The sequence below is a fragment of the Aristolochia californica genome, unplaced genomic scaffold (assembly GCF_029961685.1).
Source record: "Aristolochia californica isolate CCGP_79_NKW_82.1479 unplaced genomic scaffold, dmAriCali1.0.hap1 SCAF_7, whole genome shotgun sequence".
Classification (NCBI taxonomy): domain Eukaryota; kingdom Viridiplantae; phylum Streptophyta; class Magnoliopsida; order Piperales; family Aristolochiaceae; genus Aristolochia; species Aristolochia californica.
This window is the reverse complement of record NW_027182268.1, coordinates 34,447,753-34,464,999: the sequence shown is the minus strand read 5'-3', so window position 1 is coordinate 34,464,999 and position 17,247 is coordinate 34,447,753. Positions and strand designations below refer to the sequence as shown.

At 36.3% G+C, this 17,247-nt stretch overlaps 1 protein-coding gene across 1 annotated transcript; it reads right to left on the bottom strand.

Annotated features, from left to right (window-relative positions):
- Positions 1-6,759: 6,759 nt before the first annotated feature.
- LOC137936765 (uncharacterized) lies at positions 6,760-16,881 on the bottom strand. Its single transcript, XM_068781635.1, has 2 exons — positions 16,452-16,881; positions 6,760-7,035 (listed from the first exon to the last, which is right to left on the bottom strand). Exon 1 carries the CDS (start codon positions 16,732-16,734, stop codon positions 16,465-16,467), a length of 270 nt encoding a protein of 89 aa, XP_068637736.1. The 5' UTR covers positions 16,735-16,881; the 3' UTR covers positions 6,760-7,035; positions 16,452-16,464.
- Positions 16,882-17,247: the final 366 nt, after the last annotated feature.

The following is a 17,247-nucleotide window of genomic DNA, read 5'->3' as shown; positions in this document are numbered from 1 at the left end:
ATTTTGTATTGTTTCGTATTACTAGAATTCTATTCCAAATCATCTAAATGATGTTTTATTCTTGTAGGACCATAAAGATGCTGAAAAGTATAAACAACAAAGTTGTCCCCTTTACGACAAATTGGCTTTGGTAGTGGGAAATTCAATAGCCATAAGGACTGGTAGTACAACTCCTGTAGATTCGGGCGATGAACTCCTCCATGAATCGGATCCTGTCCCGATGGTCGAGCCCGAGAATGTCGAAGTAGTTAGGGAAACTCCATTGCAATTCACTAGCGGAAATGATTCGACACCGGAGCAATCTCGGAGAAGTAAAGCGTCAGTTTCAAGTCGTCGTAGAAAGATAAGCGAATTGCCCACTGATGACATTAGTAAATTCATTGATGCAATTAACCAAATCGCTCAAGCAATGAAGAGTTTTCTGAAGTATAACGAGCGCGATGTCGAAGCAAATTTTGTCAATGCCCTTTGGGAAATCCCAGACCTGTCGAATGCACTGAAGTATGGCGCTATTACATGGTTGGATAAGACAAGTATGAAGGCCTTGTTTGTAAGAATGACAGTGGAAGAGCGGGTCGAGTGGGTTAAATATTGTGCAAACAAATATTTGTAATGCGTTTTAATTACAATATCTTTTTTGGGAATATTGTTATGTATTAAAGACTATGTTTGAATTATAACGTTGCAAGACATATCAGTATGGTGAAGATTTTTATTTTATATGTTTGTTGTGTTAATATATTATGTGGATAATATGATGGATGAATATGGATGTGGTCAATTAAGGATTTTCATTGTTATGAATATGATTGTTGAGTTTGGATAAATAGGTTATGATTGAAGATTGATGTTTATGTTTGTTTATGACTTTTTAGAATATTAAATTTGCAGATTCTTATGGCTATTATGAAAGAAGAAGAAAGGGATGTAACTATGGTTGGATTGGCATGTATTATTGTTGTTATAGCAAGATATTATCTATGCCATTGCAATAGAGGTGTACCACGTTCTTGTGGGATGAATGGTCCGTTGTAAGGCCTTAAACAAATCTCTTATTAAATTTTGAAAAGTTAACAGGATGAATCAAATTGTATTTCACAAATTGGCAAAAATACTTAATAGTAGAGGGTTTTTATCAACCACAAAGACTATCTCAGTGGAAGATCAACTTGCCTATTTCTTCCTAATTGTTGGTCAACAACAAGCTTATAGTGTTATAATAGAGATGTTTGATAGATCGAACGGGACCATAAGTAAATATTTCAACAAGGTGTTGGATGTTATCCTCAAACTTCACTTTGATTATATCAAACAGTCTTCAGAATGCACACACTCGAGGATTTTAAACAATTCAATGTTTTATCCATACTTCAAGGTAACATCACTTGCCTTCTAACTAAGCAAATTTAGATTACTATACAAATTTAGTTAATACTAAATGAAATTATATAATTAGGATTGTATTGGGGCTATTGATGGAACGCATATCAATGTGAACATCCCACTTGAATAAAGACCAAGGTTTTGGAACAGAAAGGGTTATATCTCACACTTATGTATTAGCTGGATGGGAAGGATCAGAAGCTGATTCTTGTGGAAGAGGATACCCAATCAACAAGCTTTTGGAGGCAGCGTGTATTAGAATCCATAAGAGCCGCACAATTTCGAGATGACATAACGACTTGCATCTGGAATGATAACTGATGATTGTATCTTTATTGTTTTTGAACATGTGTTGTTCTTGTGTATTAAACTTGTAATTTGATGATTTTAACTCTAATCACGAATTGGTTATTAGAATAATCTTTCTTACGTTATTAAAGAAGTTGTATATTCATTTATATATTATTTTTATTAAGTTTTATTACTATATTAAACTAGATATTTAAGTCTGGTAAATAAAATATAGTTACAATATGCATTTGATCAATTAATTATTTTCAATTTTGTGGAAATGTATTATTAATTAATACTACGTAAAAAAACCATATTATGTTTTTAATAACATAATTCTTTATTTACTCATTATATTTATTTTTAAATTATTGTATTATATTAGTGATTTAATAGTGGTAATTAAGATATTGTTAAATCAAGCATTTGATAAATTATTTTGGTTTAGTTAACCCATTTTTTATTTAATAAAATGAAATGTTTCAAATTTAATTTACAACTTAAAAAGAAATTTATTATTAATTAATATTACGTACAAATATATAGTGAGTTAAAGTTATGATTAGATCAATTTTTCCTCTTAAATCGTTTATTTTTAGGTTAAAGTATATCATACGTTATTAATAAATTAATGACTAAACGTATTATTTTTCGTTTTTTTATTTATAAAGTTATTTATTTATTACTTGTAATTAATCATGTGCGTATTTCATTGGCTCACATAATTACCATATTAATGCACAATAAAATATCTAATTCAATTAATAAATATATTAATATATTTTATTTATACATTAAATAACTTATTCGTGTAGTAATAATGGTTGTTTTACCTAATTTGGGGTTTAAGGATTATGTTTTAATTAAGTGTATTGTTAGGGTATAGGGATTATCTTGTTTTTTATGTTTTTCTCATGTTGGGGCACTAACTAGAAATTGTTTTTGAGTGTACATGAAGTCATCGATACTAACACCAAGTGCGAAGATAAAGTTCATGTAGATGACTAACATGAACTTCTTATTGGAGATGAAGATGAACTTCAAATTTCTGTTATGTTGACTAAACCCCCCCTCTTCTTATGGAATTTGGTTTCCGCCATTCATGAAGCGATCGCCGGGGTTCGAACCCTCAACGATTCTTTTTTTTCCGCCTCTCTCCCTCACCCCCTCTCTCGGTCTCTTCATTTCGATTTTTTTGGCCATATCTCCCACAACCCCTCTCTCGTCTCCCTACGGCCCCCGAGCTCTCTACTCCCTCTCTCTTCTCCACTGTCTCTCTACGGTCTCCATCTCTTTATCCCTCTCGCTGCGAACGTCCTATCGACGTGCTTCTCTCTATCTTGGACTCGCTCTCCCTCTAAACCTCCAACTCGCTTCTCCCTCTCTATTATCCCTCTCGACCCCTCTCATCTCTTCTCCCTTTCGGCCTCCCACTCCCTTCTTCTCCTCGCTATTATCTTTTCCCCCAAGATACCTTCCGATTTCTTTCGATTTCGATTTTCTTCGATTTTGATATTTGGGCTTCGATTTCTTAATTTCTACTTCGATTTGACATCGATTTCCCCATTAGGCTTCGATTTCACCCTTCGGCTTCGATTTTCCCCAAATTTCAAAAGGTATGACTAAACCCTAATTTTTTCGATTAAATTAGTGTTGTATTTGATTTAATTTTAGTTTCAGTGCCTAATTTAGGTTTATTTGTGCATAATTTTTGGATTTAGGGTTATGGTTTAGGGTCTAAATTCTTGATTAGGGTTAGGGTTTAGTGTTTTTAGGGTTTGGTGCTCGGTATTTAAGGGTTAAGGATTTATGGTATTGTTAGGGTTTAGGTTTTTTTTCAATTTTTTTTTCAGTTTAGGTTTATTGGGTGATAGGGTTTAGGGTTTGGGGCTTTTAGGGTTTTTAAGGTCTAGGGTTTTATGTTTAAGTTCTAGAATTAGGGTTTAGGGTTTTAAATTATGGAATTAGTGTTTAGTGTTTAGAGATTTAAATTTTGGAATTAGTGTTTAGGGTTTAGGGTTTTAAATTCTAGAATTAGTGTTTAGGGTTTAGGGTTTTAAATTTTGGAATTAGTGTTTAGGGTTTAGGGTTTATTAGGTTTTTTTTTAAGGTTCTCGATTAGGGTTTAGAGTTTATGGTGTTTAGTCCAGTTCAAACAAGGCTGAGTCACTTACAGGGGCGCCCATTAGCCAACGAAACCCAACCCCCATTACTAACGAGGTACAATTTGTAGTGACTGTGAAGTCATACAGGGCTCTACCAGGGGTGTTCGGTGAATTTGGACTTAATGTGTGTGTATTTTTGCATTGTTTAGTGCATTTGCAATGGAAATAGTTGATTAATTTTGAAATGTTTTAGAATGTTGTTTAAAATTTTTGAAGTGCTATGGAATATTTTTGCCATGTGGTGAGTAGATTCGGGTGTTATAAATATCCACCACATGGTATTTTTTTTGTGGTTTTTTTTTCGTGACGGATGGTTGTCTAATAAAGTTTTTCCCACGAGGACAATCTCGGATTTAGATTATAAATGGTTGTAAGAAGGCAACCAAGTGCTTGATCATATGACGTTTGGACCTTCAAAGAAGACAGTAAAATGCTCGATCTCTTAGTAGAGCAAGTCAATATAGGGAACAACTTGCCCAATGGGATTTGGGAGTATGAGGTATATATGGAATGTGTCAATAAGTTCAATGAAGACGCAGTCAATAAAAAAACTGTTCAGCAACTCAATAATCGAATAAGATCATGGGAGCAAACATACCAAACGGTAACGAGTTGTTCAACACTAGTGGGTTTGGATGGGATGCAACCACACAACGAGTTATTGCATGTCATTTTGTATGGCAAGACCACATTAAGGTCAGTACTTCATGATGTACTGTAAAACATTTTGTATTGTTTCGAATTACTAGAACTTTATTCCAAGTCATCTAAATGATGTTTTATTCTTGTAGGAGCATAGAGATGCTGAAAAGTATAGACAACAAGGTTGTCCCATTTACGACAAATTGGCTTTAGTAGTGGGAAACTCAATAGCCATAGGGACTGGTAGCATAACTCCTGTAGATTTGGGCGATGAACTCTTCCATGAGTCGGATCCTGTCCCGATGGACGAGCTCAAGAATGTTGAAGTAGTTAGGGAAATTCCATCGCAATTCATTAGCGGAAATGATTCAACAGCGGAGCAATCTCGGAGAAGTAAAACGTCAGTTTCAAGTCGTCGTAGAAAGATAAGCAAATTGCCCACTGATGACATTAGTAAATTCATTGATGCAATTAACCGAATCGCTCAAACAATGAATAGTATTATGAAGCATAACGAGCAGGATTTTGAAGCAAATTGTGTCAATGCCCTTAGGGAAATCCCGAACCTGTCGGATGCACTGAAGCATGGCGCTCCTGAATGGTTGGATACGCCAAGTAAGAAGGCCTATGTTTGTGAGAATGACAGTGGAAGAGCTGGTCGGGTGGGTTAAATATTGTGCAAACAAATATTTGTAATGTGTTTTAAATACAGTATCTTCTTTGGGAAGATTGTTATGTATTAATGACCATGTTTGAATTATAACGTTGCAAGACTTATCAATATGGTTAATATTTTTATTTTATATGATTCTTGTGTTAATATATTATGTGGATAATATGGTGGATGATTATAGATGTGGTCAATTAAAGATTTTCATTGCTATGAATATGATTGTTGAGTTTGGATGAATAGATTATGATTGAAGATTGATGTTTATTTTGTTTATGACTTTTAGGAAGATTAAATTTGCAAATTTCCATGGCTATTATGACAGACGAAAAAAGGGTTGCAACTTTTGTTGGATTGATATGTATTATTGTCTTCATAGGAAGATACTATTTATACTATTGCGATAGACGTGTACAACGTTCTTGTTTGATTAATGGTCCGTTGTATTTGCAAAAGGCATTAGACAAATCACCTGTTAAATTTTGAAAAGTTTACAGGATGAATCAAATTGTATTTTACAAATTGGTAAAAATACTTAATAATAGAGGGTTTTTATCAGCCACAAAGACCATATCAGTAGAAGAATAACTTATCTATTTCCTCGTAACTGTTGGTCAACAACAAGCCTATAGTGTCACAACAACGATGTTTGATAGATCGAATTGGACCATAAGTAAATATTTCAACAAGTATTGAATTTTTCAAATTTTACCTTGATTACATCAAACAGCCTTCAGAACGTACACACTTGAGGATTTTAAACAATTCAATGTTTTATCCGAGGTTAATTATCTTGAGAAAGACCAAGCCAAAGACCTGAGATTTTCGATCACCGTGGTCTTGAACGAATTCTTAATTAGTCATTATATGTTTCAAAGTGGAGATCACTGCCAACTTGTTTAATTTTCAGGCAGATGAAATTCTGTCCCTGACCTAGAAACTCTCGTAAACATGACTCCTGGAAGTGATCTATAAGTACTATCCCAGTGTTTAAACTTTAAAATCACTTGCGTACGATTTTTCTTTTTCGGAGGCACGTTAAACGGAAAAGTCGTTTAGGTTCCCAGCCGACATCACCCTTCTTTGGCCATCTATGTCTACCTCTGAGAAATCGCAATTTTCTGGCAGAAAGATGGCCATTGACTGCAGTTTAGCATAATATGCCCATAAGACGCAGATAGAAGCGGTGACTCGTGTCCAGTGAGTCTGATATTGCCCATTAACGTTAGTAGAGATTATTGACTCAAATCCTGGCAAAGTTAGATTTTGTTTCAACAGGGTCTACTCTAGTTGCTGCAGAAGCCCACAGAAACAGTACCACCTCGCTGGAAACACAGATTGTCCAGTTCAGGCTGCGAAGTCTTACAAGGTCGAGCTTTCTGCTTTTAACATTAATTGTCTGTAGCAATCTCGAAATTGCTTCTTCCTCTCCTCACCTGGCAATGACAAATTAGCTTAAGAGGATTTGTCAAACTTTAGAATTCCAATGACAGAGCGTGGCAAGTCATCCTGACCTCATGAGCCGGATATGCCGATCTATCAACCCACTCACTGTCAGAATAAATCAGCTTCACTTCTCCTATGGAAGCATGTCCTAATTTCACACTGTTTTAACCTTTTCCTTTCGCTACATCTTAATAAGCTTCCCATCAAATATTTCAGATTCAAGGGCAAAAAAAAAAAAAATAACAGCTTGAAGTTCAAAATAAAATCCACATGAACAAACAAGAACACCAGAAGGTCAGTAGATTTTAACATAATCCACGGGATTTATTTCATCAGTCAACGCTGACACCACATGTTGAGCAGATTAACTATCGTTGCAAGATCCCAGAAGGAAAACAATTGACCAGCAGGATTGCATTTTCTTACTGGACAATTGACCTGCAAAACGTAAAGATAAAATCGGACAGAGTAAGTTTTTCTACTAAACATCAATGGCAGAAACAGAACCATGAAATGTAATTCAAGGGAAAAAAAATGCAAACACAGACATTCAAGTGAAGAGGCATGGTTTTTAGTCTTTGGAAACAACCTTTTTAAAAATTCACCAAAGAGAACCAAATGATGTATGACAATAGATCTAGCAAAATGTCAGAGTGCATACTCAAGCTTGGCTACCACTCAAAGACGGTTTGGCTTGCACAAGATGTAAAATTTCAGAACGTTCAAAAACTTGAGCTTGGCTCAAGAGGTCAAAACAAACTTTGCTCGGAATTCTGAGAGTTTAGATCAGGAAAAGGTAGAAAAGGGAGTAAGCACAAAAGGGTATGCCCCTTGAGAAGAGCCAAAATCAAATTTGCAAGATCCAGGTCATGGTATGCTGTATTCTTTTATCATTGATATAATGTATCAGTAACCATTTATAAAAAATACAAATAAACTTAAAACAAAATAAAATACAATAAAAACAATCAAGAACAAGGTGACATGTTTAAGAATTTCAGGAGCCGGAAGCAGAATGCATGGAGATCTCTGGTACCCAGTACTGTATATTGCACTTTGATCAGGATCAACTAGACATGCAAAGAAATGCAAAGACATGCAAAGCAGTGGCGCACATTAGTACATTTAATAGGCCATCACTTCGTTGGTATGGGCATGATATCATGTGTATCATGGACCTATGATGCCTAAAGTTGCCAAGGTAGATCAAGTTGCGGTCAAGCTGCTTATGGACAACCAGCCAATTCATAGAAAAAAAACGAACAAAGATATTTCTAATGAAAAAATTGAAAAAGAAATCTTAAGGAAGAAAAGTGGAACAAATCCTATTTTATTTCAGCAAATTGCTTGCATGAAATATAAAGACTTCTATGAAAACTTAACTCTTCACACAATCATCACCTTAAAACAATGGGCTATCATAGGCGTCCAGATATGCAGGTGTAGTAGTTAGTGGCAGCATTTATGTTTACTGTAGTTGATAATGTTGTCTGTCTACTATTAGGGTAAAATTGTTTCTTAAATTGCTGTGGGTTAAGAAAAAACCTCAACTTCAGGGGCGTATTGGTGCTCCACCATTGTAATGTATACACACACACTGAGCGTCTTTCCCCTGGTGAGACTTTCAGGTCACACTAGAAACCCCGAATGTAGCCATTGAGCCAAAGGCCCAATTCATTCCATCAATGTTTAATTACTGTTAAGGAATAGTCCCACATTGATTAGTGATTATAAGGATCTTGAGTTTATCAGTTGGGAAAGAGGTTTCCTAAGTTGGCTAGTCATTTTGGGATGGGCCTTGGACCCAACTTAACATGGTATTAAAACTTCACATGTGGGTAACTTGGGTAGAGGCCCACATATGAGTACCTGCTCTGATACTATGTTGAAACTTAGGATTCCAAGGTGTATAGTAGAAGAGGATTAAGGGGTGAGAAGAAGAAAAAGAGTTGTGGAGAGAAGGTTTTAGGAGGAGAAGAGGAAGAGTAGCAAATTTGGAGAAAAGAGGAAGTTTAGGGTAATGGACTAGTACAAACCTTCCTCCTTAAGTTGTACTTATAGATATAAAAAATACTAATATTACACGAATACCCTTCACCCTAGTAAGAGTGAATAAGAAACATAAATCATAAAATAATTACATCAGTGCCACACTAATTACATCATATCTTCCAACACTCCCCCTCAAGTTGGGAGATAATGGCAGTGATCCCAGCTTGAACCAAATAACATAGATGTAGTAATATGCTCCTCCATCAAGGTGTCACAACACCGGTCACCAACTCTCAAATGGTAGAAATGGGTGATAAACTATAAGTCGAAACCAACCTCAAAAATTTCGACCAAATATAGTGATAATAATCACTAAAATGGGTAATGTCATTTTAGGATGGGCTTTGGACCCAACTTCAGATGGTATCAAAACTTCCCAACTTAGGAAGTTTTTTTCCAACTAATAAACTCAAGATTTTTATACTCACTAATCCATGTGGGACTATTCCTTAACACTCCCCCTCACGTGTAGGCCCTCTTTTGTGGCTCTACATGTGGATAATTTGAGAGAGGCCCACATATGAGTACTTGCTTTGATAGCATGTTGAAACTTAGGATTCCATGATGTATAATCACAGTAAAAGAGGATTTAGGGGTGAGAAGAATAAGAAGAGTTGTGGAGAAAATGTTTTAGGAGGAGAAGAGGAAGAATGACGATTTTGGAGAAAAGAGGAGGAAGATTAAGGTAATGGACCAAACCCTCCCCCTTAAGTTGTACTTATAGATATCAAAAGTACTAATGTTACAAGAATACCCTTCACCCTAGTAAGAGTGAATAAGAGACATAAATCATAAACTAATTACATCAGTACCACCCTAATTACATCATATCTTCCAACAATTACATTTATGCGAGTCTAATTAAGTGAGAGAGGCATCAATTTCTACAGTGATGTCTAATTCTTTCTTTCGACACATTTTTATCTCATTTATCTTTCAACTATCTCTCAATTTTTTTTCTAATTTTTTCGCCCTTGATCATTGCTTACATGCTACTAAAATGGGAAAAGACATCCACGTAAACTCTTTCCTGTTTTTCCTCTTCTTCCTCTCTTTTGATCTACACAACTGCTTTGGGGTAAAAAATTAATGTTCTTCACCTGCATGGATCCTAAGACTCTCTGTCTATTTTAAGCCTCTTAACCACGGTTTATCCAGAATGGGAATAAGACATCCGGGTCAGACCTTTGCTGCTTTTTCCTCTTGTCATCCACCCTTTTTTCTGTGCAGCACAGTTTTCGATTAAAATTTCATTCTTTTTTCTCCAGTGTGAGTCCAAAAGTTTGTTCTTTCTTTATTTTTGTGCCACAACTACTAGGTTAAAGGTTTAAACGAGTCATAAACTCTCTCAGTGATTCCTGTAGTGCCCACAGGTAGAGTATGACTGCCAAATTTGCAGCCAGTGCAGACTTATCTGGCACCCAAATTGCTCATGTGTTGCTGTTTGGTGTGATCTGATGTAATTTCTTTATTGTGTGGTGATGGCTAGTGTTTTCACTGTCAAATTGGTATCTGTGAAAAGTTTATATAACAATTGTTATTTTGCAGGTTTTTGATTTTGGTTACGTTCAACACTTTTTACTAGGGACATGGGCATATTAGTGTGCAGTGAATTTTTTTGGTACTAGTATAACTAATTCTGGTTAAGCTGCTACTCTTTTCCTCAGATCAGAAAGATGGATGAGAAGGATAACTTAGTCAAATAACGAATCTTAAATTGAATAGTACAAATTATATGTTATCTATGAAAATTTATTCTGATGCAAACGAAAATTTCCACTTCATTAGTCAGGACTCCTCTATCTGCAAATTGAGAATCTGACATTTTTCTTGTTACATCATGCTACTGAAATATAGAGCTGCATTTCAGAGTGAGAATGTTTTGAATGAGTATCTCTGAATATTGGGATCTATCCGCATAAAAGACTTCCTTAAGACTGGAATTTGGCTAGGGCATATGATTTGTATAATAAGCTATTGTCTATGCAATGAGGAGACAAGTCTATTACTTACATAATTGTTGATGGCGTGTGGCAGAAAATTAGTATCTATCATCCAACTACTATGGATGAGAAAGAATTGAGAAGATAACAAGAAGAGGTGAATGTTGCATTGTTTCTCCATGCTCTATGACCAGACTGTGAATCTATTCTTGCTCATGGAGTGAGCAGTACATAAGAGCCTTCTTTTGATGATACTGTTGCTAGGTTTCATGAGCTAAACACGAGTTATGCATGTCAATGATTTAGGAAATAAGAATGATGGCTTAGCATCCAATACCAAATCCACACAAGCTATTAAAGGTTGAGGCAGTGGTCAGAACACTAACTCTGTACCATTTGAAAAAACTAAAAAAAAAAAAACACTTAACTCTAAACAAGCTACAAAAGGTGCATTTGAGCCACTATAGGAAAATAAAATGACAGAAAATTACATTCCCTTTGACTAGTATTTTCATTGGAAAAATTTCTATAGGAAAAAGTTCCCGTTGACCATTTTTCTTGTGTTCCACCACAGGAAACAATGAAAAAATTGACTATCGTGCTTGTGTCTATACTTGACACAAAAGGAGACGTTATATAAATATTGAACTACTAGGTGGAGAAAAAACGAGATTGGTCAATGACCACCTTCATGCTTCTTAGTTAGTTTCCCTAAGGCTTCCTATTGGAGCAATAGGAAAACTCATTTTCCTACCACTTAACATTTTGAAGGACAAGAGGAATCAAGAGGAGAACTTTTTCAATCCCCAAAAGTCAACACAATCATCAGAAAATTTTGATCAAACAGAAAAAAAATCACAACAAACACACCCCAAAGGTCAAGCCAAAGATCAAGAGGAAGGGGATCATGGCAAAGGCTGAGGAAATAGCCAATGTGTCCATTCTAGCTGGAATAACCATTTATCTGATAGAGTTTGAACAAGTTTGGAAATCTGAATGGGAAAGATAGTGTAGATAGGTGGAAAATCTTGAACACCTAGCATTTTACCAAAAGTGGCTACTGTCAGTTAAGATGATCTTCATAAGTTGGTGCAGCAATTTGCACAGGCCCTTACTCAGTCCTCTGGGAGCAATCTATACTCTCTTCCTCAACTAGAGTCACTTTAGCTCATCTAGATACATTTGCTTTCTTTGTCCCCCCATTAGAAAATTAGGTTATAATTCAATGTCTCAGTCCAGATGACAAGTAATCCCCACCTTTTCTACTCTCTGTGTCCTATGGCTCTAGACACTTTTGGTCACATATACGTGGGGAAAGGGCAAATGATACTACTGTCTCTGCATCACTTCCTATCGTTCTCTGTGCGTCAAAATATCCTAAAAATTTGCAGTATGTAAGTTAGTTGACTAAAGCTCTTAACTGTTGACGCCGGACAGGATAGCGATTATCCTGCAGGCAGATCAACTTGCGAATCACGGGAGGAATAGGCGAAATCTGCCTGAAATCGTAGAGAAATTCTCTAACTCCGATTCAAAATATCATTCATCTCCCTTCAAAGAAACCTAAACAACCTTTTAACCAAATCCAACGCCCCCGACAAGCCCGGGCGGCAGCTCGGAAAAACACGAACCCGACCCTAATAATTCTGGTCCAACCCGGGTTCAATACAAAAGATCCGAATAAGGATCCGATTAAAGATCCGACTAAATATCCGAATATGGATCCGACTCCGACTAAAGATCCAATTAAGGATCCAACTAATTACTCCGGATCCGAACATATACCATCATCAGAGTCTCGCCTGCATCAACTGTTCTGTAACCTCTTATCTATCTATTCATGATTTCATCTCAATGGTTGGGGCATCAATGTTACACTTATGTGTAACATTAGGTATATCACAGATTTTGGGAGAAAGGCTTAATCAATTTTCAGTGTTGCAGGCACTTCAGCAAACTTTACATAATGAGTGATTCCCCATATCTTGAAAGACATGAATTAGAGGGGGCATACTGGGAAGGACAAGAGAGGGTTCCATTGTTTTTTTTTTTAGAATGGCAAGATTTATTGCAAGGTCTGAGGCAAAGAACAATACAAATTAAGGGAAATATTTTTATTTTTATTTTTATTTTAGAATGGCAAGATTTATTGCAAGGCCAAAGGGCAAATAACAATACAAATTAAGGGAAGTCTCCATTGCAAGAGAGGGTTCTTTCTTTTTTTTGAGAATAGCAAGTTTTACTACAAGGTCCAAGGGCAAAGAACAATACAAATTAGAGGGAAGTCTCCGTTACAAGAGAGTGTCCTATTATCTCGATGGTGTAATTAATCGGAGATCTAAAACATTTTAAGCATTATTTTCTACGTATCAGTGGCATCTTCGCTTGGTTGTCCACCACCAAAGAAGCTTTGTTAGTTATCTTTGTCTTTAACTATGAATTATCATTTAATTGTCAAACTCAACAATGCCCTTCCAAAAAATGTCAAAGTCAACAAAGTTGCAATACACATGTACATTTTTCAACAAAAAGTAGATGATTGGAAGTCCACACCCTTTATTAGTTCATTTAGATTTTTGGGGCCCATGTTGAGCTCAAAATAAGTTTTGCTTCCAGTTCTTTAGCTAATAATTTCAGCCCAGACACTAGTTGAAAGACAGGTCAAAAATCTATGATCCATTTCAACAACAAAAAAAATAAAAAAATCTTTGATGTATTCTTAAAATATCTAAAATGTAATTTCCCCCCTCCTACCTGGTCTACTCCTCACCCCAAAGATATTGATGGTCGTTCTCAAGGTAACCCAGGGAATCTCAAGAAGTGGAGGATACCATTAGAAACACCTAGGCTCAATGCTTCTAGCATTCTCTGGTCCAGCAAGCATGGGTAAATCACTGGAAGCAGATTTTGAAGAACTCCTCGCTAGAATTTGTCTCTATGCCCAAAAAATTTCAACTCTAGTAATTATTGAAGGACACTTTGGCATTAGTAATTTCCTGGTTTGCTAACCTCAAGCCCCCTCCACAGAAGATGAGGCACAAGTGTGATGAAATTCGTTAAAATTCTTTAACTTGGCCAATGGAATGGATTCATACTCTCAGATCAGCCAATAGAATGGTTGACAGTTCCCAAGGTAACCCAGGGAACTTCTGGTCTTGGGATTGGAAGGGTAACATCAGAAACACTAAGATTCAATTCTTCTTGTATTTTCTGGTCCAGCAGGCTTGGTAAATCAGCACTTTTAGCTATTCTTGCTAGAATTTCTCTCTAAGCCCAAATTTCTCAAGTCCACTAATTATTACAAGAACCTCAGTATTAGTAGTCTCCTGGTTTGCTAAACTCAAGCCCCTTCCATGGAAGATGAGGCATAAGTTAATGAAATTCATTTTACTTCATTAGGTTGGCCACTGGAGTGGTTTCATACTCTGGGATAAGCCAATAGATTAGCTGATCAGGTAGAAAAAAGATAGTGCTCCTTGGCAGCTCCACGTTTTCCAGAGCTCCCTCCCTCTGCAATTTCTGGGCTGAGTTTTCCTATCAATTGTACAGCTCTATCATTTATTAATAAAAAGTCATCCACCATTTTTTTTTTAAAAAAAGTAACCGTTAACCATCATAATACCTCTCAAATCCAGAAGACAGTGACCACACCATTAACATACTCCAACTGAGCAAGGTAAACCAATCTGCTATATATCTTCAAACAAATTGTAACCCAATTTGTGCCAAGAATGAGCTTTGAGTTATGTAGTTGACTCTTCCAGTTCTCAAGAAGCAAACAAAGCATCTAGAGGTAGCCAAGTTTTTTTCTGTGATAATGGTCTTGCTTTTCTTACTTCCCTAGAAAAATAATTTTGATGATTGTACCGATGATGGTGATCATATGCACGTCACATTGGACAATCTATTTCTCTCCCAGAAACCTTAGTTGAATGGTAAGTTGAGTTATCTTCATTTCCCTTACCAAGGCTGAAATCTATGGAAATTGATTTGTTGCTGATATGGTATGGACTCTCTGATTAGAAAGAAACGAGATGATCTTCTCAGGAGAATCTTGCACTATGGGTGCAACTATTGAAAAATCAATACATTATGTCCTTGCATGGGCCCAACTAACTGAAAACTTATTATAAAGAAGTTACTTTGGGGGAAAACAAGAAGTGATTCATATGGAAGCATGGACCTCTCCTCCTGTTGATGATCTTAAACTTAACTCTGATGGTAATAGAAAAGGGAATCCAGGATCATGTCGTCTAGGAGGATTAATTATAAATTAAAAGGGCCTCGCACTTTTTTCTAAGGCCTTGTTGGTGAAGCAGATTCAGCCATGGCTGAAGACAGTGCAGTCTTGCAAGGTGTTAAACTTGATAGAGAACATTTCTCTAAGCCATTGGTGATTGACGGTGATAATCAAGCTGTTATTTCTTGGGGTAAAGGCCTGGCAGACCCACCATGGCATTTTGATACACATATTCTTCAGCTTATGGATTTTCTTGGGTCGTTTCAATGCTCTGGGAATCATGTCCACCAATCAGTAAATTCAGAGCCGGATGTGTTAGCAAAAGGAGGTAAGCCAAACACATCTTGTTGTAGCTAAGAGTACCGCTAAGATTTTAATCTTCCTTATGTATTTATCAAAATTTATTTCTTTTTCATGCTTCTGTAAATTTTCCAATTAAACTTTGTACAAGCTACTTTGACTTGTTATTAATAATATTCACTGGCCGTTCAAGAAAATTCATGAACATAAATTTATGGCAAGATAAATCTTCTCTGCAAGCAACTATTTTGCCTAGTGACAACACTTTTTCCCCCATCTGCCAAATTTTAACGTCAAACCTACAGTTGACTTATGCAAAATACCAAGTAATTACCTTCTATAAAAGATTCATGCACATAAATGATTTTCTATATGTACATATAGCCTCATTACTCTCCGTTAATAATAAGATGAGGAACAAAATGTGAAACAAACTGCTTAAGTAAACCCAGGCAAGAGGTAAATGAAGAAAAGTATAACATGTTATATGCATATACAGAAGTTCCACTGGCAAAATTTGTTGTCGGAAAATTTAACCAGTAAAAGATAAAACATAATTGCAGACAGACAGATGTCTTGGAGTAGTCAAAAGCTAGCGGTTAAGGCATTATATACAGTACTGAAATTATGAGATGGGAACAAAAATATTAATCAATTTTATATTAAGGCATAAATGAGGCTTTATCACTCTATTTGCATCCCTCTCGGTCCCCAATCCCTGTTCAGTTCAGGATTGAGAAGCACCAGAAAATGGATTGGTGAAGCTAAATTTTTATGGGTGTTTTCCAATTAATCCCAGACCAGCCAGTTTCAGAAGGAGTTTTCAGGACAAGCAGCGGAGATGCACCCTTGCTTTATAAGACCTTCCTTTCCTTTTTTGATTAATCAATTTCACAAACTAAAGACTTCTTATGTATTTAAAAAATTGCGTGTTGCAACAATATGACGCTGTCACCTGAAAATCCCTTAAGACCAATTAAACCATCTCCAAACTATCCAACAGTTAAAGAAGAACCTGGTGTATCTCATCAAAATGCAGATTGTTTTCGAAATTAGACATAAAACTCCACCACCAGGTAATCCGCAAACTGAATAATCCTGGGAGTCATTATAGGGTTCCAGTGAAGACTTCCAGACCCGGTGTACCAACTATTACAGTATTATCAACATACCAGAAACGCGGAAAAAGGAATAATGCATAACTTGCCAGATGAAATGTTGGCATAGAAATAATTGCCATTGCTTTTCTAACACCAGAGTGAAAATTAAAAGAAAATATAACAAAAACACAATGATAGATCAAGGATCAATTCAGATACCTATATTGACCGATCAGTGACCGTGCTCCTTCGCGTGCTGCTGGTGCTCCAGGTGGCGACGCTCCTCGGGCAGATGAACGAGATAGGAGAATATCATGACACCGAAACAAACATGAAAAATGGGATCAGGTGAGCTGGTTAAAATGTACTTGCGGTGGTAATTGTCCATTCCCCTACTGATGGCGTTCTTCACGTAATCGACAGTAAGCATTGGTTTCAGTTTTGCTGGAACCTCCCTTACCTTCAGATTTTTTATCTCGTTATAGAAACCTCTCAGCGCCATCGCAGATGCAGGACTCAGAACCGACTTCTCTAGATCTCGCGAAAGCTAACCCTAGCTTCTTTCGTTTACCTTCCGCTTCGAACTCGCGGTCAGATGAGATAAGTTTACACCCGGATCGCAGCGAAACAGGGATGCGAGTTTCCAACTCCTGCCCTCGTTGGAAATATGTATTATACAATATTTTTCCATGTTATAGGTTTCAGAAAATAATTTAAAATTTGATTAATGTTTTATTAGCTTGTTATAAAACCTCACCGGTCACCCGTTTAAAGAGGCGATTTGGTCCGATATAATTAGGTTAAACTAGTGTTAATGTGATTATGATATAATTGTAAAAATATATATATATATTAAATAAAAAAGTTGTTTATGTAATTATCAAAGTACAAAGGGGAATTTCTAAAGAACGCTATATGACAAACCACAGGTGCAAATAGAAGGATACAGGAAGACAACAACTAGGGGTAACATCGAGCCGAGCCAAGCCTGAACCTACCTATGTTCGAGTCGAGT